The sequence below is a fragment of the Bufo bufo genome, chromosome 1 (genome assembly GCF_905171765.1).
Source record: "Bufo bufo chromosome 1, aBufBuf1.1, whole genome shotgun sequence".
In the NCBI taxonomy this organism is placed as follows: domain Eukaryota; kingdom Metazoa; phylum Chordata; class Amphibia; order Anura; family Bufonidae; genus Bufo; species Bufo bufo.
In genome coordinates, this window is record NC_053389.1 from 645,367,213 (window position 1) to 645,392,023 (window position 24,811).

The following is a 24,811-nucleotide window of genomic DNA, read 5'->3' on the forward strand; positions in this document are numbered from 1 at the left end:
TAATGTGATGGAAAAATGAATCCAGCCAGCAAAGGAGACAATATGGACACTCACAATACATTAGTAAGTGGCTTGTGTTAAATTTGTCTGCATGATAAATGATATTTGCTGAAGTGAGACAACTGCTTTAAAGTTATTTATGTTCTGTCTTGTGATGTTTCATCCATCCATTCATTGACTTTTGTAGTATAAGCTAGGGCTGTATGTCATCTACCATGAGTTATGGTGGCCATTCCCCAAATTCCATGTTTCCCTATGGAAAAATCCTCACCTTGTTATCCTTACAAAACAAGCGTGCACAGTAGAGCCCTGGACTAAATGGAATGGAATGTACTTTCTTGACAGGACAAATAGTGAAGCATACTGCAGAACCTCCATGGCCTATGTTGGCCTAGAAATCCATTATCTACAAATGTTTTTAAAAAATGGTAAAATATTTAATTCTGCAGAGTTACTCGGTAGAATTGTTAACTGTTTCATTGTGTTTGTTTTTTAGTGAATGATGGCCGAATTGTTAATGGAATGTGAAGAAGAAGAGCTTGAACCGTGGCAGCAAAGATCTAAAGCAATTGTCATTGATGATGAAGATGACGATGAACCAATTTTTGTACGAGAGATTAGCGTTTCTAAAACAACCAATACAAGTAAGGCTTCTCTCTGCATCTCCTCTCTCTTATTCCAGTTACATAAGTATTTGTAGAAAACAGAGCACAAGAAGTGGATTCTTATGGTGGGTAGGTGAGAGGGACACTGCAACTAACGCTCATCAGCTTCTCTTTTCAAAAGCTGTGATAGTTTAAAGATGGCATTTCATCCTGTTTGGTAGCATACACATAGATGTAAAGATGGATAGATATAGCACAATTCATGTTCATTAACCACTTAATTTCTTTAAATATATATATCCACAAAGTCAAAAAGTAGAGGCAGCACTTCAAAAATTAATGAACCCGCTTTTTTATTTTTTATCTACAGAGCTGTATGAGGGCTTGTTTTTTGGAACACACTGTAGTTTTTATTGGTACAATTTTTGGGGTACATGCAACTTTTTGATAAATTATTAAACTTTTTTTGGTTTTTTTCTTAAAACATTAATCCTTATGAAACAAAAAAGGACCGCCATAAAATCTAACATTATTTACACAAGATTGACTGTGTAATTGCAAGTTTTTATTGTCTTAACCATTACGGTGTTCAGAGCACAGGAACATTTTCGTATTATACAGCTGGCATCCGCCATTGATGGAGCGGGCTCACCGCAGCAACCTGCTCCATTTAATTCCCTGCTCATAATGCCGTAAATGTATGGTACTATACGTTAAAGGGTTAATGGGAGGCATATGGTGTTAATTTTAAACCTCCATGTGTCTCATATTAATACTAAGTGACACCATAATTAACCGCATGTTGCGCATTACATGATGGGGTCACTTGCTTTCATTGTGAGGCACATGGAGGTATTACTGTAACAAGATCCTGGGCCTCACATTAATACAGGCACACAGCATAAAGCACATACCTGTAAAACTGTATGAAACCTCCTGCAGCAAGATCTTTCTGGATCCTGATAAGTTAAAGGACCTTTGATGTCATTACCATCTGACCAGTAACAAGTGAATGTTATTGGTCACATGGCGATGACATCATAAAAGGTCCTTTAACTTATCAGGATCCAGGACCGCGGTGAGTGGCTCTCTCTCATGTCCTCGTATTGCCCACTGCCAACAGTCCCCCATCAAGCTACTATGTTATTTCATTGGCAGTGGCTGGCCGCATTGCAGTGATGAGGAAGGGACGTTTTCCTTCCTCCTCCACTGTGCCACTGCTTAAGAGAACACGGTGTGCACTGAGCTTTGCGTGCGCCATGTTCTCTTATAATAAAAGATACAAAGGGTGGGTTCACGTTTGCTGCCTCCATTTAATGTATACGTAAAAAAAATAAGATACAAAAATGCAGCACACCATGTTCTTGTATCCTGCACAGTTCGGTAAAAAAAACTTTTTTTGTAATGGTTAAAAAAAATGTATCCTTTTTTTTAATTATTATAATTTTTCTTTTTTCTTTTTTTACAATGGAACTGGTGAACAGATGCCACTGTATGGCATTAGTCTGAGGCATCCATTTAAGGCAGGGGTGCACAACCTTTTTTGGTCTGGGGGCCGCATTGTCACATCGGTCTATTTCAAGGGTCCGCAAATAAAATAAATGTCATCAGCGCTCATTTGCATTGGCCTTTTACACAAACCAGTGCAAAGTGACTGTGGAGGAATGATCACTATCACAGTCATTCCTCCTTCATTTAGTTATATTGATAATTGATAGCCCATTCCTGATTACACAGGGAGATGTGCTGCAGATAATCGTACATCTTTCATCCTGATAAAATATGCAAATCAGCACCAAAGAGTTAAACTTACCTGCTCCCCACTACTCTGGTCCTCCGAACTGTCCTTGAGCTGTTTACGCCTGGCAGTGCATGGACATGGTCACATTCACCTCTCCAGCCAATGACTGGCTTCCGCGGTAATGTGGCCACAAGCAGCATATAACCACTGAAGCCAGTCATTGACTGGAGCGGTGTATGGGACCATGGACATGCGCTGCCAGGTGTAAACAGCATGGGAACCAGAAAATGGAGGCAGCGGGGGCAGTGCAGAGGACCGGAGCCTCATGGAGCAGCTAATTATGAATCTTCTATTTCAGGGGCCATGCTGCAGGAACTTGTTAAAAAATAGCGAAGTGGAGACATTTCCTTCCATCCTGCCTCCTATTCATAAATCAGTGCTTTCCTCTACTGCAGAGGACAGAGCTCACTGGTTATTGCGGCTCCTCTTCATCTCCGGGTCCGGCGTCTCGCTCCCCTGTCTTCTCCGGCCCGTGCTGCACTGTCACCTGAAAGCGTTTAGCGTCAGGTCATAGTGCGCTTACTACGTCCTGACGCTGTACGGGATCAGGACAGTGCAGCACGGGCCCCATCAAAGAAGACCAGGGGTTGAGTATCGGAAGCGCTTGCTGTGCTTCTTCCCCGCTCCCGACACCTGATGCATACTAGTGCGCGCTTCCATAATGGAAAAAAATAACTGAAAGACCTTTTGGGAGACAATGGGAGACTTTTTTTTTTGTACTTTTTCCACTGTAACTGGAGCTTCCAAAGAAGCCCCAGTTACAGGGAAACAAGCCTGCTCGGGGTGCTTTGTATTAGGACAGAGCTGATCAGGATCTACTGACCCTACTGTTTTTTGTATACGTTAACCGCTTTACGTCCGCCCATAGGATATAAACGTCCTATGGGTGGACGTCTATTTCTGAACGGACGTTCCAGAACGTCTTTTCAGAAAGTGCAGCTGCACGCTAATCGTGCAGCTGCTGATCGGGTTGCCCGCTGTCAGTGACAGCAGGGCAACCCTAAAACAAGGCAGGGACAGTGCCCAGGTGTCCCTGCCTTCTAGATCGCTGCAGACACAGCGCTCACCGAGCTGTGCGCTTCCTGTTCCCGGCCTGGCAGTCATGTGACCGCCGTGACCGGAGTGTGCAGGAGCTGTGTGAGGTCTCTCAGAGACCTCGATCAGCCCTGCTCTGAGGCTGTACAGCGCTGGATTGCTGCTGTACAGCCTCTCTAGGGGTGTATTTGTCCTGTAACTGGGGCTACTATGTCAGCCCCAGTTACAGGAGAAATCAACAGTGAAAAAAAAAAAAAAAAAAAAAAAAGTGAAGCAAATGTCCCCCAGAGGTCTTGTATGACCTTATGGGGGACGAAAAGTGTAAAATAAAAAAATAAAAATAAATGGTTGAAAATAAAAAAATAAAAAAAAAGTTTCACATGTAAAAAAAAAAAAGCCCCCAAGTAAGGAATGAAAAAAAAAAGTTAAAAATAGAAAAAATAAAAAAAGTATACATATTAGGTATTGCCGCGTCCGTAAAAACCAGCTCTATAAAAATATCACATGACCTAACCCCTCGGGTGAACACCGTAAAAAAAAATAAAGAAAAACTGTGTCAAAACAAGCAATTTTTGTCACCTTGCATCACAAAAGGTGCAAAACCAAGTGATCAAAAACGCGTATGTCCCACAAAATAGTACCAATAAAACAGTCACCTCATCCCGCAAAAAATGAGCCCCTACATAAGAAAATCTCTCAAAAAATAAAAAAACTATAGCTCTAAAAATAAAAATAAATAAATAGAAACTGTGCTAAAACAACCAATTTTTGGGTCACCTTGCCCCATAAAGTGTTATAATGAATGATCAAAAAATCATATGTACCCAAAAATAGTACTAATAAAACTGGCACCTTATCCCCTAGTTTCCAAAATGGGGTCACTTCTTGGGAGTTTCTACTGTAAGGCCCCCTGCACACGATCAGGATTGCGTACGGATTTTCCGCGCGGAAAATCCGCACCGTAGGTCATGTCCATTGTATTCTATGAGAATTTGAAATTCTCAATGCACACGATGCGGATTTTTTCGCGCGGATTTTGACCTGCGGTGCGGATTTTAAAATCCGCGACATGTCAATTATTTTTTTTTTTCCTGACCGGATTTTCTTCATTCACTTAGTAAAATCCGCATGTGAAAAATCCGCACCGAAACCGCACGCAAATCTGCATGCAAATCTGCACCAATTGATGCGGATTGACCGCACAGATTTGCCTGCGAACACCTGCGGATTTCAGTGCGGATGCTCCGCACATGAATCCTGAACGTGTGCATGTACCCTATGGGTGCATCAGGGGCTTCAAATGGGACATGGCATCTAAAAACCATGTGGAGTTCCTTTTCTTCTGCGCCCTGCCGTGTGCCCATACAGCAGTTTATGACCACATGTGGGGTGTTTCTGTAAACCGCAGAATCTGGGTAATAAATATTGAGTTTTGTTTGGCTGTTAACCATCGATGTGTTAAAGAAAAAAATTGATTACAATGGAAAATCTGCCAAAAAAGTGAAATTTAAAAATTTGATCTCCATTTTCCTTTAATTCTTGTGGAACGCCTAAAGGGTTAACAAAGTTTGTAAAATCGGTTTTGAATACCTTGAGGGGTGTAGTTTCTACAATGGGGTCATTTATGGGGGTATCCACTATGTAGGCCCCACAAAGTGACTTCAGACCTGAACTGGTCCTTAAAAAGTGGGTTTTGGCAATTTTCCTAAAAATTTGAAGAATTGCTTCTAAACTTCTAAGCCTTCTAACGTCCTAAAAAAATAAAATGACATTTCCAAAATGATGCCAACATAAAGTAGACATATGGGGAATGTTAAATAATAAATATTTTATGAGGTATCACTTTCTGTTTTAAAAGCAGAGAAATAGAAATTTAGAAAATTGCGAATTTTTCAAATTTTTGGGTAAATTTGGGATTTTTTCATAAATAAAGGTGAAATATTTTGACTCAAATTTATGACTATCATGAAGTACAATGTGTCACGAGAAAACAATCTCTGAATGACTTGGATAAATAAAGGCGTTCCAAAGTTATTACCACATAAAGTGAGATATGTCAGTTTTGCAAAATTTGGCCTGGTCAGGAAGGGGGCAAATGGCCCAGATGGCAGGTGGTTAAAAAGATGGGAAAAACGTGATGTTAACCCACCCTAAGCTGTGCAATATCACAACTTATTATCCCAAAAAATGCCAATTCCAGTATCGTATCGAACCAGGTATCAAAGTATCAAAGAACTATGAAGACTTCGATACCCGATGCAACCCTACTGTGTTTAGACCACCAAAAACAAAAAAGCAAATCGGACACTGCAAAACTGAATTACATGAATTAGAAAATTGAGTTACCGTATATTAATATAATTTAAATCTGCTTTGTGTTTTCTCCTTGCTGGAAGAAAACGAAGCATAAATGCAGTTACGTTGTTGACCTCATTAGACGTCATGTCCCGCAACAATTGGTTGTGACCTCTTTATAAGAGATGCAACTTGGAGCTGATCAGGTGATTCCCTCATTTTATATCCTTACTCCCAGTAATTAGGCTGTTTAGTGTTATTAAGACATCTAAAAGGGGATCAAAGTCTGGAAATTAGCAATCCATAATTAAAAAAATAAAAGACCTGTTATTTGTATAAATGTGTATTGTTTTACATTTTCGTCTGTGTCGAATAAGTTGTTACATAGCTGCAACCGTTTTCAGGTTATAATTCCAGTTACTAAGAAATAACAACATTTCTCTTAGTTTTGGAAGCTAATTTATCTGAACCTTTTCCTTTGTCATTATGAAAAATGATACCACTCAAAAGGCACATCCAGGCAATGACATGGACAGGTTTACCAAAGGGAAATACTGGGAAATATTTACAATGGAAATTACATTTCTATTTAAACAAAATGTACACAGCATGCAAGGTTCCTGTTATTTACTTACTTTTGTGAAAGGTCATTATACTAAACATATCGGTATACAGAGTATTGAGGTAATGTCCTGTCAGATAAAGGTCTCATTACATCTGTAGGTACTTAAAGGAGTTGTGCAGAAATGTGGGGGGTGGCCAACCCCCTCCATACACTTGGCTGACCTTATAAAGGAAAGATGACTTACCTGCTTCCCGGCACCAGCTCCACGCTTCTTCTCCTCCAGGCCTGCAAGGCTCCACTGGGCTCCTTTAATGTCAACATCCGGTTTGGAATCACCGCAGCCAATCATTGGCCGCTTTGGTGACCGGCTCCCCTTGCATCATGTGACAATTTGTCATAGCATAAGGGGAGCGGATTACCACCGCAGCGAAGTGATTGGCTGCAGCAAAGTCAAACCGGATGTTGACATTGAGGGAGCCCAGCGGAGCCTCGCAGGCCTAGAGGAGAAGGGTCTGGGAGCCAGTTCCAGGAAGCAGGTAAGTCATCTTTTCCTTTACAAGTCCAGCCAAGTGGAAGGGTTTGCCAAACCCCCACCCATTCTTGCACAACTCCTTTAAACACTTACAGATGGAAAGAGACCCATATCTGACAAGACATTACCACAATACTCTGTCATACTGAAGATCTGGTCATGACACAAACATTCCACATCCATCAGGAAAGGAGTATGGACATATACACGTATTAAAATTTGTTTGTTCAGATTATCTGAAGGTCTAGTTTTTTGGTGCATTTCCACCTCAAATTCAACTTCAAAAAATACCTCAAAACAGCCTCCAATTCCTTTCAATGAGAAGCAGCACTTGCTTTTTCCCCCCCACATGGACAAAAGAAGCGTGGAAAAAAAGAAGCAGCGCGTCTTATCTTGGGGTAGAATCCACGCTGAATCTCCCATAAAAATGAATGGGAAGCATTGAAAAAAGCTCTGTGTAAGGCCTCATGCACACGACCGTTGTGTGCATCCGTGTCCGTTGTTCCATTTTCCGTGATTTTCTACGGACCCATTGACTTTCAATGGGTCCGTTGAAAACTCGGAAAATGCACCGTTGTTCGTCCGTGATCCGTGTTTCCTGTCCGTCAAGTCAATGGGTCCGTGAAAAAACACGGATGCACACAAGATTGTGATCCGTGTCCGTAGGCTACTTTCACACAGACAGATCCGTCTGCATAAAAGCTTTTTTAGATCTGAGTTTTCACTTTGTGAAAACTCAGATCCGACAGTATATTCTAACACAGAGGCGTTCCCATAGTGATGGGGACGCTTCAAGTTAGAATATACTAAGAACTGTGTACATGACTGCCCCCTGCTGCCTGGCAGCATCCGATCTCTTACAGGGGGCTGTGATCCGCACAATTAACCCCCCTCCCTCCCCAGTTTAATTCATTGGTGGCCAGTGCGGCCCCCCCTCCCTCCCCTGTATTACATTCATTGGTGGCCAGTGCGGCCCCCCCTCTCCCCCTAATTAAAAATCCCCCCCCCCCCCCCCCCCCCCCCCAATCATTGGTGGCAGCGGAGAGTTCCGATCGGAGTCCAAGTTTAATTGCTGGGACTCCGATCGGTAACCATGGCAACCAGGACGCTACTGCAGTCCTGGCTGCCATGGTTACGTAGCAATTTTAGAAGCATTATACTTACCTGCGCTGTCTGTGACCGGCCGGGCGCTCCTCCTACTGGTAAGTGACAGGTCTGTGCTATAAGCAATGCGCAGCACAGACCTGTCACTTACCAGTAGGAGGAGCGCCCGGCCGGCCACAGACAGTAGGAGGTCTGCCCCCTGCTGCCTGGCAGCACCTGATCTCCTACAGGGGGCTATGATACGCACAATTAACCCCTCAGGTGCGGCACCTGAGGGGTTAATTGTGCAGATCACAGCCCCCTGTAAGAGATCGGGTGCTGCCAGGCAGCAGGGGGCAGTCATGTACACAGTTCTTAGTATATTCTAACTTGAAGCGTCCCCATCACTATGGGAACGCCTCTGTGTTAGAATATACTGTCTGATCTGAGTTTTCACGATATAACTCAAATCCGATGGTATATTTTAACATAGAGGCGTTCCCATGGTGATGGGGACGCTTCAAGTTAAAATATACCATCGGAGTGGAGAAAACTCCAATCCGATGGTATAATAGGGACTCCTGCCTTTACATTGAAAGTCAATAGGGAACGGATCCGTTTGCAATTGCACCATATTGTGTCAACGTCAAGCGGATCCGTCCCCATTGACTTGTATTGTAAGTCAGGACGGATCCGTTTGGCTCTTCGCGGCCAGGCGGACACCAAAACGACTTTTTCCTTCAAGTCCGTGGATCCTCCAAAAATCAAGGAAGACCCACGGAAGAAAAAACTGACACGGAACCCATTTTTACGGACCGCAAAAAAAAACGGTCGTGTGCATGAGGCCTAAGTCCAGTTTATTTATTTATTTTTTACGTTTTTTGCGCATTTTTTGCTGCAGATCTGCGGCAAAAACCTCAAGCTGAAAATGCAGCTTTGTATGAAAGTAAACACCCATTGGTTAAAAAAACATGCATAAAAAAGATGTGAAAAACCACTTGAAAAAAAATAAAAATTTAAAAACGTGCTGATAAAAAAAAAAAAAACATGCATGGATTCCGCACTGATTTATATATTTTTTTTTTCCCTTTGTTGTGAATCTGACTGAATCCTAGCAGCATGTGAACATGGCCTGGGAGTTGAGTGCATTTGTGGTGTCTCCTCTTCAGGCTCCCATCTTCCATTTCTACACATGGTGTAGGACAGTTTATTTGGTCTTTATTGGTTTCAAATATTGACTCGTCACATGTAAATCTTCTATTTAATTATTCTTGGGTTTGTAATCTCCAAACTTGAAAGGGGTTTTGCAAGAATGTCAGAAGGGACATATCGCATGTAATCGAGAGAAAGTGTAGGATGTGTTCTGAGATATTTCTTTTTTGTACATGTGGTATATCTGAACTGTATACTAATCCTAGTTTTAATCTCATTAGTAGTGCACCCTACATTCTGCAGTTTACAGTGCAAGCTATGGCATATGTAGTATTACAGTACAGATTTTAAAAATACAATTAGTCGCAGTCGAGTGGGTATTTTTCATCGCCCTCATATATCCACAACAAACACATCTTGCATACCCGCATTTGTAGCTGCCTGTGTATTGAAGCCATATTGAGATGTTGAGATTTAGGTTTAGCAGAAAAAAAGCTGGTAGATTTGTGAAAATTCCACACTATAATTAGTGACAAACACAAATGGTTTGTCCTTAATAGGTTTTTTTCTTTTTTGGCGTTCGTAAAGACTCTCTCAGTTTACTAGCGGCAATGAGAAAACGATTCCAAGGGCCCCTTCTCTGTGTACACATGACATATATACATGTTCACTTTTAAGTAATTTTATCATTACACATTCAGGACTTATCGGTAAAGTTTACTAGTATATCTGATGGTTATTGGTTCCAAGAAAAGCTCAAAATTATCTTCTGTTAGGCCTTAAAGGGGTTCTGCACTTTGTTTAAACTGATGATCTATCCTCTGGATAGCTTATCAGCATCTGATCGGCGGGGGTCCGACACCTGGGACCCCGCCGATCAGCTGTTTGAGAAGGCAGCGGCACTCCAGTTTACAGCTGGCCGAGTGACGTCACGACTAGTATCAACTGGCCTGGGCGGGGCTAAGCTCCATTCAAAGGGAATGCCGGTCAGATGCTGATGATCTATCCAGAGGATAGATAATCAGTTTAAACAAAGTACAGAACCCCTTTAAGGGCCCTTTACACAGGCCGAGAATCCTGCAGATAATAGCTAATGAACATTCATAGGAATGCTCATTAGCGATTAAATGGTGGTGTAAATGTGCCGCCGATGAACGAGCAAAATGCTCATTCATAAGGTAATAGATCATTCATGCGATCACAAAAATCATTGTATGCTATGTAATCCCGATCTGCTGCCGGCAAACAAGAAGTCATTATGGATACAAGTGATGGCATTAGTGATTACTCCTCCTCATACTGTGGAGGAGATCGCTGCATTTAAATAAAGCAGACTCCTCCGCTGACGAGCAGGCGATTGTTCCCGACAAATGCCTGCTGGACCTTTTAGAAGACCTGTTTTATAAGGTCTCCTTATTAGGGATCGACCGATATTGATTTTTTAGGGCCGATACCGATAATTTGTGAACTTTCAGGCCGATAGCTGATAATTTATACCGATATTCTGGGAATTTTCATTTTTGAGAAAAAAATAAATTTCCTACACAAATCTGCTGAAAATTAATATGTTTATTGTTAACGTGTATTATTATATTTTTTTTTTTGTAAATTCATTTATACTTAATATTTTTGTTGTTTTTTTTTTTTTACTAACTTTTAGCCCCCTTAGGGACTAGAACCCTTGTCCCATTCACCCTGATAGATCTCTATCAGGGTGAATAGGATCTCACACTGTCCCTGCTGCTCTGTGCTTTGTGCACACAGCAGCAGGGAGCTGAACATGGCAGCCAGGGCTTCAATAGCGTCCTGGCTGCCATGGTAACCGATCGGAGCCCCAGGATTACACTGCTGGGGCTCCGATCGGAGGAGCAGGGGAGAGGGGATCCTGTGGCCACTGCCACCAATGATTAATACTGGGTGGTGGGGCGCACTGCGCCACCAATGTTTTTACTATTGGGATTGGGATGGGGGGCGCACTGCGCCACCAATAATTAATACTGGGGGGCTTGGGGCGCACTGCGCCACCAATGTTTTTACTATTGGGGTGGGGGGCGCACTGTGCCACCAATAATTAATATTGGGGGGGGGGGGGGCGCACTGCGCCACCAATGAAGATAAGTCTCTCAATCATTCATATACAGGAGGCGGGAGCTGGCTGCAGAATCACATAGCCGGCTCCCGACCTCTATGAGCGGTAGCTGCGATCCGGGGCACCTAAGGGGTTAACTACCGCAGATCACAGCTAGTACAGCTCATAGAGGTCGGGAGCCGGCTATGTGATTCTGCAGCCAGCTCCCGCCTCCTGTATATGAATTAATGAAAGACTTATCTTCATTGGTGGCGCAGCGGCCACAGCCCCTCCCCTCCTCTTATCTTCTCTCCTCTCATTGGCGGCAGCAGCAGCACAGGGGGAGGGAGACACTGCTTCCTTCTCCCTTGTGCTGCGGAGGGAACACGGAGAGCGCTGAGAGCAGCGCGATCTGTGTTCCCAATACGTTATCGCTATATCGACAAAATAGATGCCGAGACCGATAACGGTCAAAATCCTCAATATCGGCCGATAATATCGGTAGAACCGATAATCGGTCGATCCCTACTCCCTATTGTGTCAGAGCTTGAGCCCACTGCAGGATACTCTTCTAGTCCAACAGTGATCTAGGGTATCCACAATTCTGTAATCTTAGTGAAATATGTTCAGCCTCACAAGAAAATATTACCCGTATTTTTCGCCCTATAAGACGCACCGGCCCATAAGACGCACCTAGGTTTTTAAGGAGGAAAATAAGAAAAAAAATATTTTTAACCAAAAAGGTGTGCTTTTGGTGGGTTTTGAACTAATTGTGGTCTGTGGATGGCGCACTGTTATGGGGGATCTGTGGGTGACGCACTGTTATGGGGGATCTGTGGGTGGCTCTTATTGGGGTCTCTGGATGGCACTGTTATGGGGATCTGTGTATGACAGTTATGGGGGGGGGATCTGTGGATGACACATATATAGCATCTTATGCTATGTGTCATCCACAGATCCCCTCCATAACAGTGTCCCTATAGTGTGAATGACCCTCAATACAGGGGGTGGGGGTCGCATCTGCTTTTATAATGACAGCGGGGCCCGTGCAGTGACTGTATTCTACTACACGGGCCCCGCTCACTGTATATAATCGTATCTGTAATAGTTAATTGTTATTTTTCATAATCGGGTAATCAGCGCCTGTATACTTACAACTACAAGCGCTCGGTAGCAGAGAGGAGGGAGGAGGCAGGCCGGGAGGACGGGCGCTGGCAGCGTGAGTCACTACATCATGCGCCCATGCCGCCTGCTTCATTCCTCCCTCTCAGCTGATACACCCGCCGCGCCCCATCGCGACGGGTGTATCATTGATCATTGAAAATTCGGCAAAATGCAGCATTCGCCCCATAAGACGCACAGCTATTTCCCCCCCACTTCTGGGGGGGGGGGGGGGGAGTGCGTCTTATAGGGCGAATAATACGGTAAGTTGCTCAAGTAAATTTCTCAAGCAGTATGTTTAGGATCACATGGGAAGGGTGACATGATGTGGCAAACAGTGTTGTATTGCCTGACATCTTTTTGCTGCAGGTGACATTATTACCCCAGCCAGAGGATCACCTGGCAATGTCAAATCAAGAAAATACATTCTGGATGTATTATGGGATACAGAAAACAAAGTTCATTGCGGTTTAAAAATACATCAAATTCCGGTATGGCCGCTACATCACCTGAATGAATTTGCACTTCTTGTAAGGCTAGTTTCACACTAGAGGTAAATTCTTCCGGCATACTGTTAAGCGCAGCGGTTTTCTTCCAGCCGATTCTCTACATATTTGCCGGGGTGTGACAGGATCTCCGCTGGTCCCCATTATAGTTAATGGGGGCGGACGGCAATACTGTAGATTCCACGAATGCCGGAATACAGACAGATCCAGCAGGGAACAGTCAGCCGGATGTACAAGCGGTTGTGTGAAACTATCTGATAAGATTAAGACTAGAATTAGGAAACAAATTTCAGATGTTCTGTAAAAAACAGAAATGTCTCAGAAACCAACTTACACTTTAAGTTGATACACGGAGACGATGTATCGTTGTTGATAGTTCAAGGGGTGGAATGGGTTAATGGACCTGTGATTATAGAAGAAAGCTCCTGAACAGGGAGACTTTCTGGATGTTTGTTAGGGTACTTTCACACTAGCGTTAGCAGTTCTGTTGCCGGATTCGGAAATCCGTATGCAAATGGTTATCATTTGGATCCGGATCAGTCTGACAAATGCTTTGAAATACTGGATCCGTCTCTCCGGTGTCACCCGGAAAAACGGATCCGGTATTTATTTTTTTCACATTTTGCATGCATGCGCAGACCGGAAAACCGGATCCGTCAATGCGTTAATTTCCTGAACACTTGGTACCGGAACCGGCATTAATACATTTCAATCCGGCAAGTGTTCCAGAATTTTGTCCGGAGGATAAAAACGCAGCATGCTGCGGTATTTTCCCTGGCCAAATACCGTAAAATGGACGGAGCAGAAGACATCCTGATGCATACTGAACGGATTGCTCTCCATTCAGAATGCATTAGGATATAACTGATCAGTTTTTTTTCCGGTATTGAGCCCCTGTGACGGAACTCAATACTGGAAAAGTTTAAAGCTAGTGTGAAAGTAGCCTAAAAAACCTGTGTTCCTAATGGTATGACGAGAAAGCATTACTAAGTATTTGTCTTTTCTATACTGACACATCTTGAGTTTTGTCTTGTACTGTGGCTACAGATACTCTTTTGAATGAAAATCTGGCAGGGTTATCTTAGCAGTTTTCAATTATTTCTTAATTATGTTTAACACATGCCACACATTTTCTGGATTTCTGCAGCTATATATTTTTGTCTCTTGTGCATTGCATTCCCATGAGTAAGGATCAGTGTATCTAGATCTGAAACGCGTAGGGTGCTTTGTCTGTCCTGTTGTCCCCAGGATGCCTTCATTTGTAGCAGATTTTGTTGCAGAAAAATTCCTGCAAAGTATCATCCAGAAGTAAGAAAATGAGTCCTGTATGAAATAAGAAAAAAACATGTAAAGGGCTAATTTGCAAAGGGGAACCAATACAAGCAAAGGGAAATGATTTTTTGCTTCTTGGGATTTTGGTGGGATTTGTTTCTGTTTTTGTTGTTTAAAATAAAAATAAAATTAGCCTGCAACATGTTATGTGTCTGTGTGTATACACTGCCGTACAAAAGCTAAAGGCATAGCTGGTAGTGCCCCAGAATGACTACCAACCACTAGCTGCTATCCTCTGCAATGTATGACCTCATTCACACAGTGCAGTTTTGGCCAGTCTTTTGCAGCATTGATTGTAAGCTAATACCAGGAATGAATCTTGCCCAAGGGAAATGGGATGAATAGATTTATTTGTTTTCTTCTTCTTTGCATCTATCCCTAATTTTGGCTTTAAAATGATGATGTGCACTGATGTGTGCATAGGCCTTGCAGAGAATGATTGTGTAACCGGTTGAACATGGTCATACTCTCATGTCATGTTTTATCTATTTCTTGTAACTATGCTAGCAATTGGCATACAGAGCGGGAAAATATACCGGGGGCCACAGCGGGCGAACTGAGCGGTGCCCAGTAATAATAGTAAGTGCAGTGAGATCCCTGGGTGCCGCTCTACATATCCTGATAGTTCGTTTACAATGTTTGGACCCATGAAAGACCCTCTACTATCATCGGTGGTGCAGTGCGCCCGCCCCTCTCTCTTCTTATTGGCAGCAGCAGCACAGGGGGGAGGGAGAGACTGACTTCTTCTCCCCAGTGCTGCTGAGGGAACATGAGCGCACTGACAGCAGTGCGCTCCATGTTCTCTGATGCTAGGCTCTGCAGTAGGGCAGCCTAGTATCGATAAATGTCAAATCCCGGTATCGTATCGATACCGGGACAAAAGTATTGATTGGGTATCGATATTTTGATACCCGCAACAAGGGCTGTGGAGTCGGTAGATAAATGGTCCGACTCAGACTCCTCAGTTTTTGGTACTTCCGACTCCTCTGTATTTAATATGCAAATGTATTTTATACATTCCTTGAAGGAAAGAAAGGCAACATACATGTCATTACCACAGAACTACTGGCTAGGAGCCGCTGCCTTCTCCTTTGTGTGCTGATCTTCTGCTGAAGATAGGGCAGTGGGGGGATCCAGGAAGGGGCATTTATTTTAAAACATGATTTCCCTAGTAGAATCCTATAGTCATGTTTAAAGTTTAAGCTAACAATCTGAGTTTACAAGTTTTTATAGCCTTCGCTGAATGACTGCAGTTTTTCAAATGGTTTACAGCTTCAGTCTTGAACTATTGACTATCCGTTCCCGTCACTTAGACAAGTGTCTCTAGTCCTGCAAAAAACATATTCACTTGATCAGTTATCAGTGAGAGGCTAGGTTAACCATGGGCGTTGCGTTCCCTGTAACAGCGGAACACAACACAATGGAAAGTATAAGTATTGCCGCTCCTTAACTGTGCGTTGCGTGCCATATAGTGAAGCATATGAAAAGCATGCTTCTTCATGGTCACTTAACGTGTTCGTTTTGCGGTAACGTGACGCACTGCATGCATTGGCCTTTATTCTTACAGTAGAGAAGTACCGTATTTTTTGCAAAAGTGGGGGAAAAATAGCAGTGCGTCTTAAGGGGGGTGAACGCTGCGACCATCCGGTGAATAGGCTGAGAGGGAGGAGGGGCTGGGGGCCGGCATCTGTTTCTGTAATGGCAGCGGGGCCCGGTGCAGTCACTGTATTCTACTACACCGGGCCCCCGCTCACTGTAGTATACGGTAATCATATCTTACTTGTGGGTATTGTTAAAGTATTCCAATCATCTTAAATCTAGCGCTGTACTACTTACTACTAACTTCTTGGCAGTCAGGAGGCCGGGTGGGCGCTCGTAGCGTAGCTCACTACTTCACGCGCCTGCTCCGCCCACTTTATGAATCAAGCAGGCATCGGGCCCCGCTGCCATTACAGAAACAGATGATGGCCCCCATTCACTACACAGGGACACTGTTATGGGGGGGATCTGTGGATGACACATAAGATAAGATGCTATATATGTGTCATCCACAGATGCCCCCACAATGATCCCCCATAACAGTGCCATCCACATATGCCCCCATAACAGTGCCATCCACATATGCCCCCATAACAGTGCCACCCACAGATGCCCCCATAACAGTGCCACCCACAGATGCCCCCATAACAGTGCCACCCACAGATGCCCCCATAACAGTGCCACCCACAGATGCCCCCATAATAGTGTCATCCACAGACCACCATTAGTTCAATACCTGGCAACAACCCTAGTCCTTAGGGGATGGCAAAGTGCACGCCATCCTCTGAGTGACGTTCCTGTATCCAGCTGTAATCCTGTTGCTCTCATTGAGCCCGGCATTGGATACATTATTTCTGTCCAGGGGTTTGATCCTTGCAGGCATCTGTGTTATGGTGGCACAGTACATACCACATATAACTCATTGCTTTATGCGCTCTATGATGCCCGTTTCTCATCCTATGGATTAGGCTGCATTCACACGTCCGTGGTGTGTTGCATACCCTCGAATTGCGGGTCCGCAACACACCAGCCCGTCACCCCCATAGAAATGCCTATTCTTGTCCGCAAGCTGCGGACAAGAATAGGACATGCTCTATCTTTTTGCTGAGTTGCGGACCTAAAGATCGGGGCCGCGCACCGCAAATGCGGATGCTGACAGCACACTGTGTGCTGTCCGCATCCATTCCGTCCCCATAGAGAATGAATGGGTCCGCACCCATTCCGCAAAATTGCGGAACGGATGCGGACCCATTTTGTGGACGTGTGAATGGAGCTTTAGAGGTATTATCTTTTAGTGTGTTCACCTGACTGACAATTAACAGGTTTTACCTATGCAGTCACTGTGAACCACACATGACCTTATAGTCAGCCTACTACATATGATGTTCTTTTGGTCATACACCCTTTTGTGTATTATTAATACAGACGACTAACTTTTGTTAATTTAGTCTTAACGTCCTAAATTATATTAGCTTTATGCCTAAGAAGGTTCCCAAATTATGAGTAAGGCCTCATGCACCCGATTATAGCAGGTCCATGTTCGTATTGTGGCCCGCAAACAGCAGGTCTGCAATATATGGGCATCGGCTGTGTGCACACTGTAACACAGACTGCAATTTGCATTCCACTGCGCGGCCGACACAAGGTCGTATGCATGAGGCCTAAAGTTATGGTAGAGCCCAATAAGGTAAACCTGTGGTTTATACCAAATGTATTATTTTCCACACATTTACAAGTACCCCAAACAGTTTAGAAAAGTGTGAAGAGAAAGGAGATGGCTAAGAGGATTTCTAAAATGTTCCAGTTGTTTTTATTAAACGTTTGAAAATTATTGGTGTACATGTCAGCCAGAGTATTCCTGACAGAAGTGTTAATCAGCTGCCTCAGGTGAGAAATACTAGATCTCTTGGGATTAGGGCTGCAGCTATCGACTATTCTATCGATGAACCCAATGATTAATTGAGTACTCTAAAAACAAAAAACTTATTAAAAGAACGCTTTTCTTTATAAAAACTGATCAGCTGCCCCCCTAGTGCATTCAGCTGCTCCTCAGTGCCACCAGCTTGCCACCCCAGTGCCCCCAGCCCCCCCCCCCCCGTATATATACACACACACAGTAGTTTAGTATATTGCCATTTTTAGCAGTTTGTTCTTTAGTCCAAATATATTTACTTGAATGTGATTAATTTTAACAGACAAGGCAAGTGAAGGTCAACGTGGTTCATTTCAACAGACGGAGAATGGTGTGCCTAACAGAGGTAATTTATATTCTTAAATATTTAGAATTATTCTAATACTATAAAGTGAATGTAACTTTTTATCGATTTGTTTCCTATTCTGTAGGAAGCAGTACATTTCCGGCGTCAAACAACCACTACAAATCTCCTACTGCAACACACAACGTAACTCAGCCGGTCACTCCTATATTCCAACCAGTTACTAGACCAGTAACTAGTTCTGCAATTGTTCATCAACCACTGCCAAGACCTGTAGGCACGCAAGAGCCTTTGAGGAGACCAGCAACTGGAAGTATGCCAGCACAGCACCTGCCTAGGACACCAGTCATGCAAAATGTCTGTAGACCTCAGACATTTGTTCCAAACCCTCTTCCAGTATGTAGAAACCCTACAGTTACTTCAGTGTCTCATCCAACGATTCGACCTGTTGCCAACAACACTGCACAGCCATTAATGCTAAATCAGGTAAATGCCAATAGCTTCCTTTAAGTTGTCAATGAAACTAGTTTGATGCAAACAACTGTTTTGAGTCTTCAAGCAACTAAGCGCTAAGTATATACACTACTCACAAAAAGTTAGGGATATTTGGCTGGTGGGTGAAATTTCAGGATGAACCTAAAATGCCCTCTAACCTTTACAGGTGAACTTTATGTGACCTCCAAACTTTGGAATGCACATGTCCAACTGTACAATGTTTCAATACTGTTTTCACAATTTGCTGTTCTCTAACGAGGAGCTGAAAGGGGTTGTCCGAGATTGGGGACATTGCTATAATCGTACAAGTGCAGCATATACATTACATACAAGCAGGTAGTACCTTGGGCACAGATTTCTGAAGCCCCGTTTTCATCTTTCAAATTCATGGCCGGAAGTTACTGTTTTCTTCTCCTCATTGACGTACCGGGTCCCTTGCAGGCGAGCAAAGCTTCCTCTTCCGCTGCTCAAGGAGCTTTAGAATGAATGGAGGTAAATATAGATGAGGGGCAGAGTTACAGCGGCTGGCCGTCATCCCGCTAAAGCCCCACCCCTTGACATCCTGCTAAGCCCCGCCCCTCCGTCCGGTGACGTCATCTGGCAAGGAGCTTTAGAATGAATGGAGGTGAATATTGAGGGGGCGGAGTTACAGCAGAACAGAAAGACAGCTCTAACCACCTGATGCTGCGCTGCCCCAGGACCCACAGGGCAGTGCAGCCAGAAGTTAGGGAAAGATAAACAGATATATAAACAATGAGTAGGGGACCGTTGGAGCCACATAGAAGTGGCAAAAATAGCAGAAAATATATGGAGGCCTTTATTTAGATGTACATTGTGAGTAAACATGTTCTTTTTTTTTTTTTAAACATTTTGGTCCCGGACAACCCCTTTAACAGCAAAATTCACAGCAGGTGTTTAATCCATGAATTGCCCAATAAATTTCCTCGTTCAATTAGAATTGGTATTTAAACAGTCCTCCTCATCATGATGTTCACATTTTGACATCATAAGACCAAGATGACACCTAACAATTGATCAACAGTACCTCACCATTGCTTGGTGTCAAGCAGGAGGTTCTCAGATGGAACTGGCCACTGGGCTTAGAGTGTCATCAGCAGGTTGCAACAGAGATGCAGAGAGACTAGAAGAGTCACAGAAAGGCATAGAAGTGGACGTCCTTTGTCCACATCCCACATTGATGACCACTTCATTGTTTACAATGCCCTGCGGAACCGGATGATGAAGGCCAAACAACTCCAGGCACATTTAAGGGAGGTGAGAGGCACCCAAGTGTTAGACCATTTGAAACCATTTACATCAGCGTCGTCTGCATGCTAGATGACCTGCAAGGGTACCTGACCAAACCACCAGGCACAGGCGTCATAGTCTTGCATGGGCCAAGAAGCATCTACACTGGACAAGGGACCAATGGACCTCAGTGCTGTTCACTGATTAAAGTAGATTCACGCTGAGCAGAAATGATGGCCGCCAACGATGTTGGAGACGTCAAGGAGAGCGCTATGCATCAGCCTTTTGTGGTGTTAGTGTGGGCAGGTGTCTAGTCAATACAGAACTGCCCTACACTTTGTGAATGGTACAGTGACAAGCCCATACTACTTGAATAACATAATTATTCCAGTCATTGTGCCTCTGCATGAACAGCACAGGTCTAATTTCATCTTCATGGAACAGCTGCTGGAGACTGGGGTACCTCAAATAGAGTGCTTGTTTGAAATGAGGAAATCCCCATTGCATACTTCTACTTAAATGCCCATACTTTCATTCTATAAATTCACTGTAGCGTGAACTTTTTACTTTTTCCATAAATTTCACCCAAAAGCTAAATATCCCTAACTTTTTGTGAGTAGTGTATATGTATGTTTTGTTCTCACTAAAACTCTGATATAACTTTGCTAAAGTGTTGGTTTAAATTTCATTTATTTGCCCTTTAATCCCATTTTAAACGGTTACTGTTATATTTTTTTTATGTAATTGGATTGGTCTGACTAAGTTTACCTTAGTTCCCTAGTTAATACTTATGTATAGGTATTGAATTACCTAGTAATTGCAGCATGTTCTTTCCGCCCCCAGGCATTTCAGTGGTGCGGCTAAAACAGCCTTGCTAGGTGTCCTCCGTCTCCTATCTTCTATATACAGAAGACGGAGGACGTAGTAGTGGGCAGTCCCAAACGCTGCGTGCGCGCTCCCGTCGGACCGGGATAGTGGCGATATTTGCGATAAAAATTTGCAATTAGAATATTCACGATCAACTACTCAAGAGGAAGAGGGCATGTTTAAGTCTGGAGAAAGCAGATTGGTTGGGGTGAGGCTGCGCGTTCCTGAGAGGAGCCGAATGAATTCTGGGTAGTTAGGGAGGGAGGTCAGCCTCAGGGTAAGGGTCCATTCACACGTCCGTTTTTTCTTTCCTGATCTGTTCCGTTTTTTCAGGAACAGATCAGGACCAGATCTGGACCCATTCATTTTCAATGGGTCCTGAAAAAAATCGGACAGCACAATGTGTGCTGTCCGTTTCCGTTGTTCCGTTCCGCATGTCCGTTTAAATATAAAACATGTCCTATTCTTGTCCTGAAAAATCGGATCCTGGACCAATACAAAGTCAATGGATCCGCAAAAAACGGAAGACATTCGTATGTCATTACGTATGTCATCCGTTTTATGCGGATTCCGTTCCTGGAAATTAGGCTTCCTCCCCAGTATTAAATGTGCCCCCCTCCCTCTATATTCATTGGTGGCCAGTGCGGCAGTGCGGATTCCCAGTAAGTTTTCTACAGATCTGATTTTTCACTTCGTGAAAAACTCAGATCCGACAGTATATTCTAACACAGAGGCGTTCCCATGGTGATGGGGACGCTTCTAGTTAGAATATACTGAGAACGGTGTACATGACTGCCCCCTGCTGCCTGGCAGCACCCGATCTCTTACAGGGGGCTGTGATCTGCACAATTAACCCCTCAGGTGCTGCGCCTGAGGGGTTAATTGTGCAAATCATAGCCCCCTATAAGAGATCAGGGGCTGCCAGGCAGCAGGGGGCAGACCCCCCTCCCTCCCCAGTATTGTGCCCAGTGCGGCCTCACCTCTCCCTCTTCCCCCCATCATCGGTGGTCAGTGCGTATTCCCAGTATTAATAAATGTGCCCAGTGCGGTCTCACCTCTCCCCCCCCCCCCCCCCATCATCGGTGCCCAGTGCGGATTCACAGTAATAATAAATGTGCCCAGTGCGGCCTCACCTCTCTTCTAAACCCCCCCCCCCCCCCATCATCGGTGGCCAGTGCGGATTCCAAGTATTAATAAATGTGCCCAGTGCGGTCTCACCTCTCCCCCCCCCCCATCATCGGTGCCCAGTGCGGATTCCCAGTAATAATAAATGTGCCCAGTGCGGCCTCACCTCTCCCCCCTTCCCCCCCCCCCATCATCGGTGCCCAGTGCGGATTCCCAGTAATAATAAATGTGCCCAGTGCGGTCTCACCTCTCCCCCCCCCCCCCCCATCATCGGTGGCAGTGCGGATTCCCAGTATTAATAAATGTGCCCAGTGCGGTCTCGCCTCTCCCCCCCCCCCCCCATCATTGGTGGCAGCGGAGAGTACCGATCGGAGTCCCAGTTTAAATCGCTGGGGCTCCGATCGGTTACCATGGCAGCCAAGACGCTATTGCAGTCTTGGCTGCCATGGTTACTTAGCAATAAATACAAGCATTATACTTACCTGCGACTGCGAGCTGCGATGTGTGTCCGGCCGGGAGCTCCTTCTACTTGTTAGTGACAGGTCTGTGCTAAAAGCAATGCGCCGCACAGACCTTTCACTTACAAGTAGGAGGAGCTCCCGGCCGGTCAGACATCGCAGCTCGCAGTCGCAGGTAAGTATAATGCTTGTATTTATTGCTAAGTAACCATGGCAGCCAAGACTGCAATAGCGTCTTTGCTGCCATGGTAACCGATCGGAGCCCCAGCGATTTAAACTGGGACTCCGATCGGCACTCTCCGCTGCCACCAATGATGGGGGGGGAGAGGTGAGACCGCACTGGGCACATTTATTAATACTGGGAATCCGCACTGACCACCGATGATGGGGGGGGGGGGGGGGGAGAGGTGAGACCGCACTGGGCACATTTATTAATACTGGGAATCCGCACTGGCCACCGATGATGGGGGGGGGGGGGGGGGGGAGAGGTGAGGCCGCACTGGGCACATTTAATACTGGGGAGGGGGGTCTGCCCCCTCCTGCCTGGCAGCACCTGATCTCTCACAGGGGGCTATGATTCGCACAATAATTGTGCGGATCACAGCCCCCTGTAAGAGATCGGGTGCTGCCAGGCAGCAGGGGGCAGTCATGGACACCGTTCTCAGTATATTCTAACTAGAAGCGTCCCCATTACCATGGGAACGCCTCTGTGTTAGAATATACTGTCGGATTTGAGTTTTCACATGTTTCCGTTTTTTGCGGATCCGCCAAAAACGGATGACATACGGAAACATTTTCAGGAACAACGGATCCGCAAAAAACGGACCGAAAATCGGGATGTAGAAAAATACGGATGTGTGAATGTAGCCTTAGGGCATCGTCGGCCATCTTGAGAAGATAGTCAGAAAGAAGTCTTGTGAGGAGCGGTTGCTATGGACGGAATCTTATTTAGTGGTATGTGAACACAATAATTAGTGATTATGGATTTATAATTTCGTTGTATAATTAAAGAAGGCAATTTATATAGAAGCCGTAAGAGGAAATATCCAGTCAAAATGATTGCCTGATATTTTATAGATGCGTGTGTGAAGATAACATTCCTAAGCCACCACTAATTTGCTAAATTAAATCTTGGAGTCTGATTTAAAGGGGTATACCCATCATTTGCTATAAAATGAAGACCAATAGAGACACCACCTCAGAGATTCATGCCAGCCGCAACAACAAAGGGGCAGAATTAAAAAAATTTATTTATTTTTTTAAAAGGGAAGATTAAAAAAAGTTTACAATGACTTTAATTGCAGTGATGTTTTCTATTGAAATTTTTTTATGTTCATGTGTACAATTTTTTCCCCCCAGGGTTACATCATTAACTCTCCCCAGGTTTCCTCTAGTAATTGTAATGTAATGTATACATTGCGGCCAAGCACAGCATTAACACAGTACCAGAATGTGCAAACATTCACTGCATCAGGTATGGAATCCTTTTCATTATTTTACAGTTTATTTTAGGGTTTTATGTAATCCTATAAAACTTCTATTTTTCATTTATTTATACAGCAAAATTGCTCATTATTTAGTGTTAATTGCATGGTTTCATTGAGTATTTAGCGCTCTAGAGATTATATATACCTTCATAGTCATTTTTGTTTGGTGCTAATGCATCTAAAATGTAAATAGGTATTGAGCGAACGTTTCCTCTTATTTTGTGTACACAGGTTCTATGCAAACTTGTCATGGTAACGGACATAAAAAAAAAAATGAAGTCGGATTATGCATTTTTCCATTAGCCTCCTACTGGTCAGACTACACTGGGTTTGTTTGTTGTCTGTTACCATGGAGATGCATGGCTCTGCATAGAGCAGCCAACTCAAAACATTAGGAAATTTTCCTTTAAAACCTAGCCCAAGGTTACTTATTTTTTCATACATTAGGACAAAATAAAATTGGTTGTGAAGGCATATCTAGCCTTTAATAAGCACAAGTAATCCATTTTTCAACTTGACGTTTGTGTTACTACATTGTTACACGTTGCTTTTCATCTGTACTGCATAAGGAGGGACTTGTAACTTCACATAATGAATACTATCAGGTGTACTGTATGCGTGGACTGTATTTTACTTATATAAAATGTAAAAACGGTTCTATTACCATGGCTCTGTTCATGTTTGTTCTGATGGGTTCAAGTTTTAGAGGATGCATGATGCATATGGTAGATCTCTGCTGCCAGCAGTGTCTATGGAAACCTAATGTAATGGAACCCTTGCATCAGCATGAATAAAGCCTAAGATGTGTTGTTTCAGTATTCTATAAAATACATGCTGCCTGGTGTGTTTCAGGCTTGTTTCAGCCTTTAAAGGGATTGTGCAGGGGTTGATGACCCATCCTCAGCAGTCCCGTCAATCAGCTGTTTGAAGAAGAGGCGGCACACTGTTTGAATGCTACTTCCTCTTAATTACACTGCCCATAGTCTTGTAAGCGAGTGTGATCACAAGTACTTGATCCATTCACTTGAATTACAGTACGCTGCCGCTGCAAGGGGCGGTGACGCTTAGTGTAATGAAGAGGAAGCAGCTCTCGCTTAGAGCACCGCCTTCTCTTTAAATAGCTGATTAGTGGGGGTTCTGGTGAGTTGTCAGACCCTCACCGATTACATATTGATGACCTATCCTGAGGAGTGATCATCAATATAAAACCTCTGCACGACCACTTTAAGGCTAGTTTCACA

At 44.0% G+C, this 24,811-nt stretch overlaps 1 protein-coding gene across 1 annotated transcript in view; it reads left to right on the plus strand.

Annotated features, from left to right (window-relative positions):
• The window catches only part of ZNF280D (zinc finger protein 280D), a 92,926-nt gene that overhangs the window by 13,678 nt on the left and 54,437 nt on the right, over nucleotides 1-24,811 (plus strand). Inside the window, exons 2-5 of the mRNA XM_040413908.1 lie at nucleotides 497-644; nucleotides 17,870-17,932; nucleotides 18,018-18,376; nucleotides 23,443-23,557. Of these exons, the coding sequence (XP_040269842.1) occupies nucleotides 500-644; nucleotides 17,870-17,932; nucleotides 18,018-18,376; nucleotides 23,443-23,557 (682 nt within the window). The 5' untranslated portion in view covers nucleotides 497-499. The remainder of the gene's footprint in view (nucleotides 1-496; nucleotides 645-17,869; nucleotides 17,933-18,017; nucleotides 18,377-23,442; nucleotides 23,558-24,811) is intronic.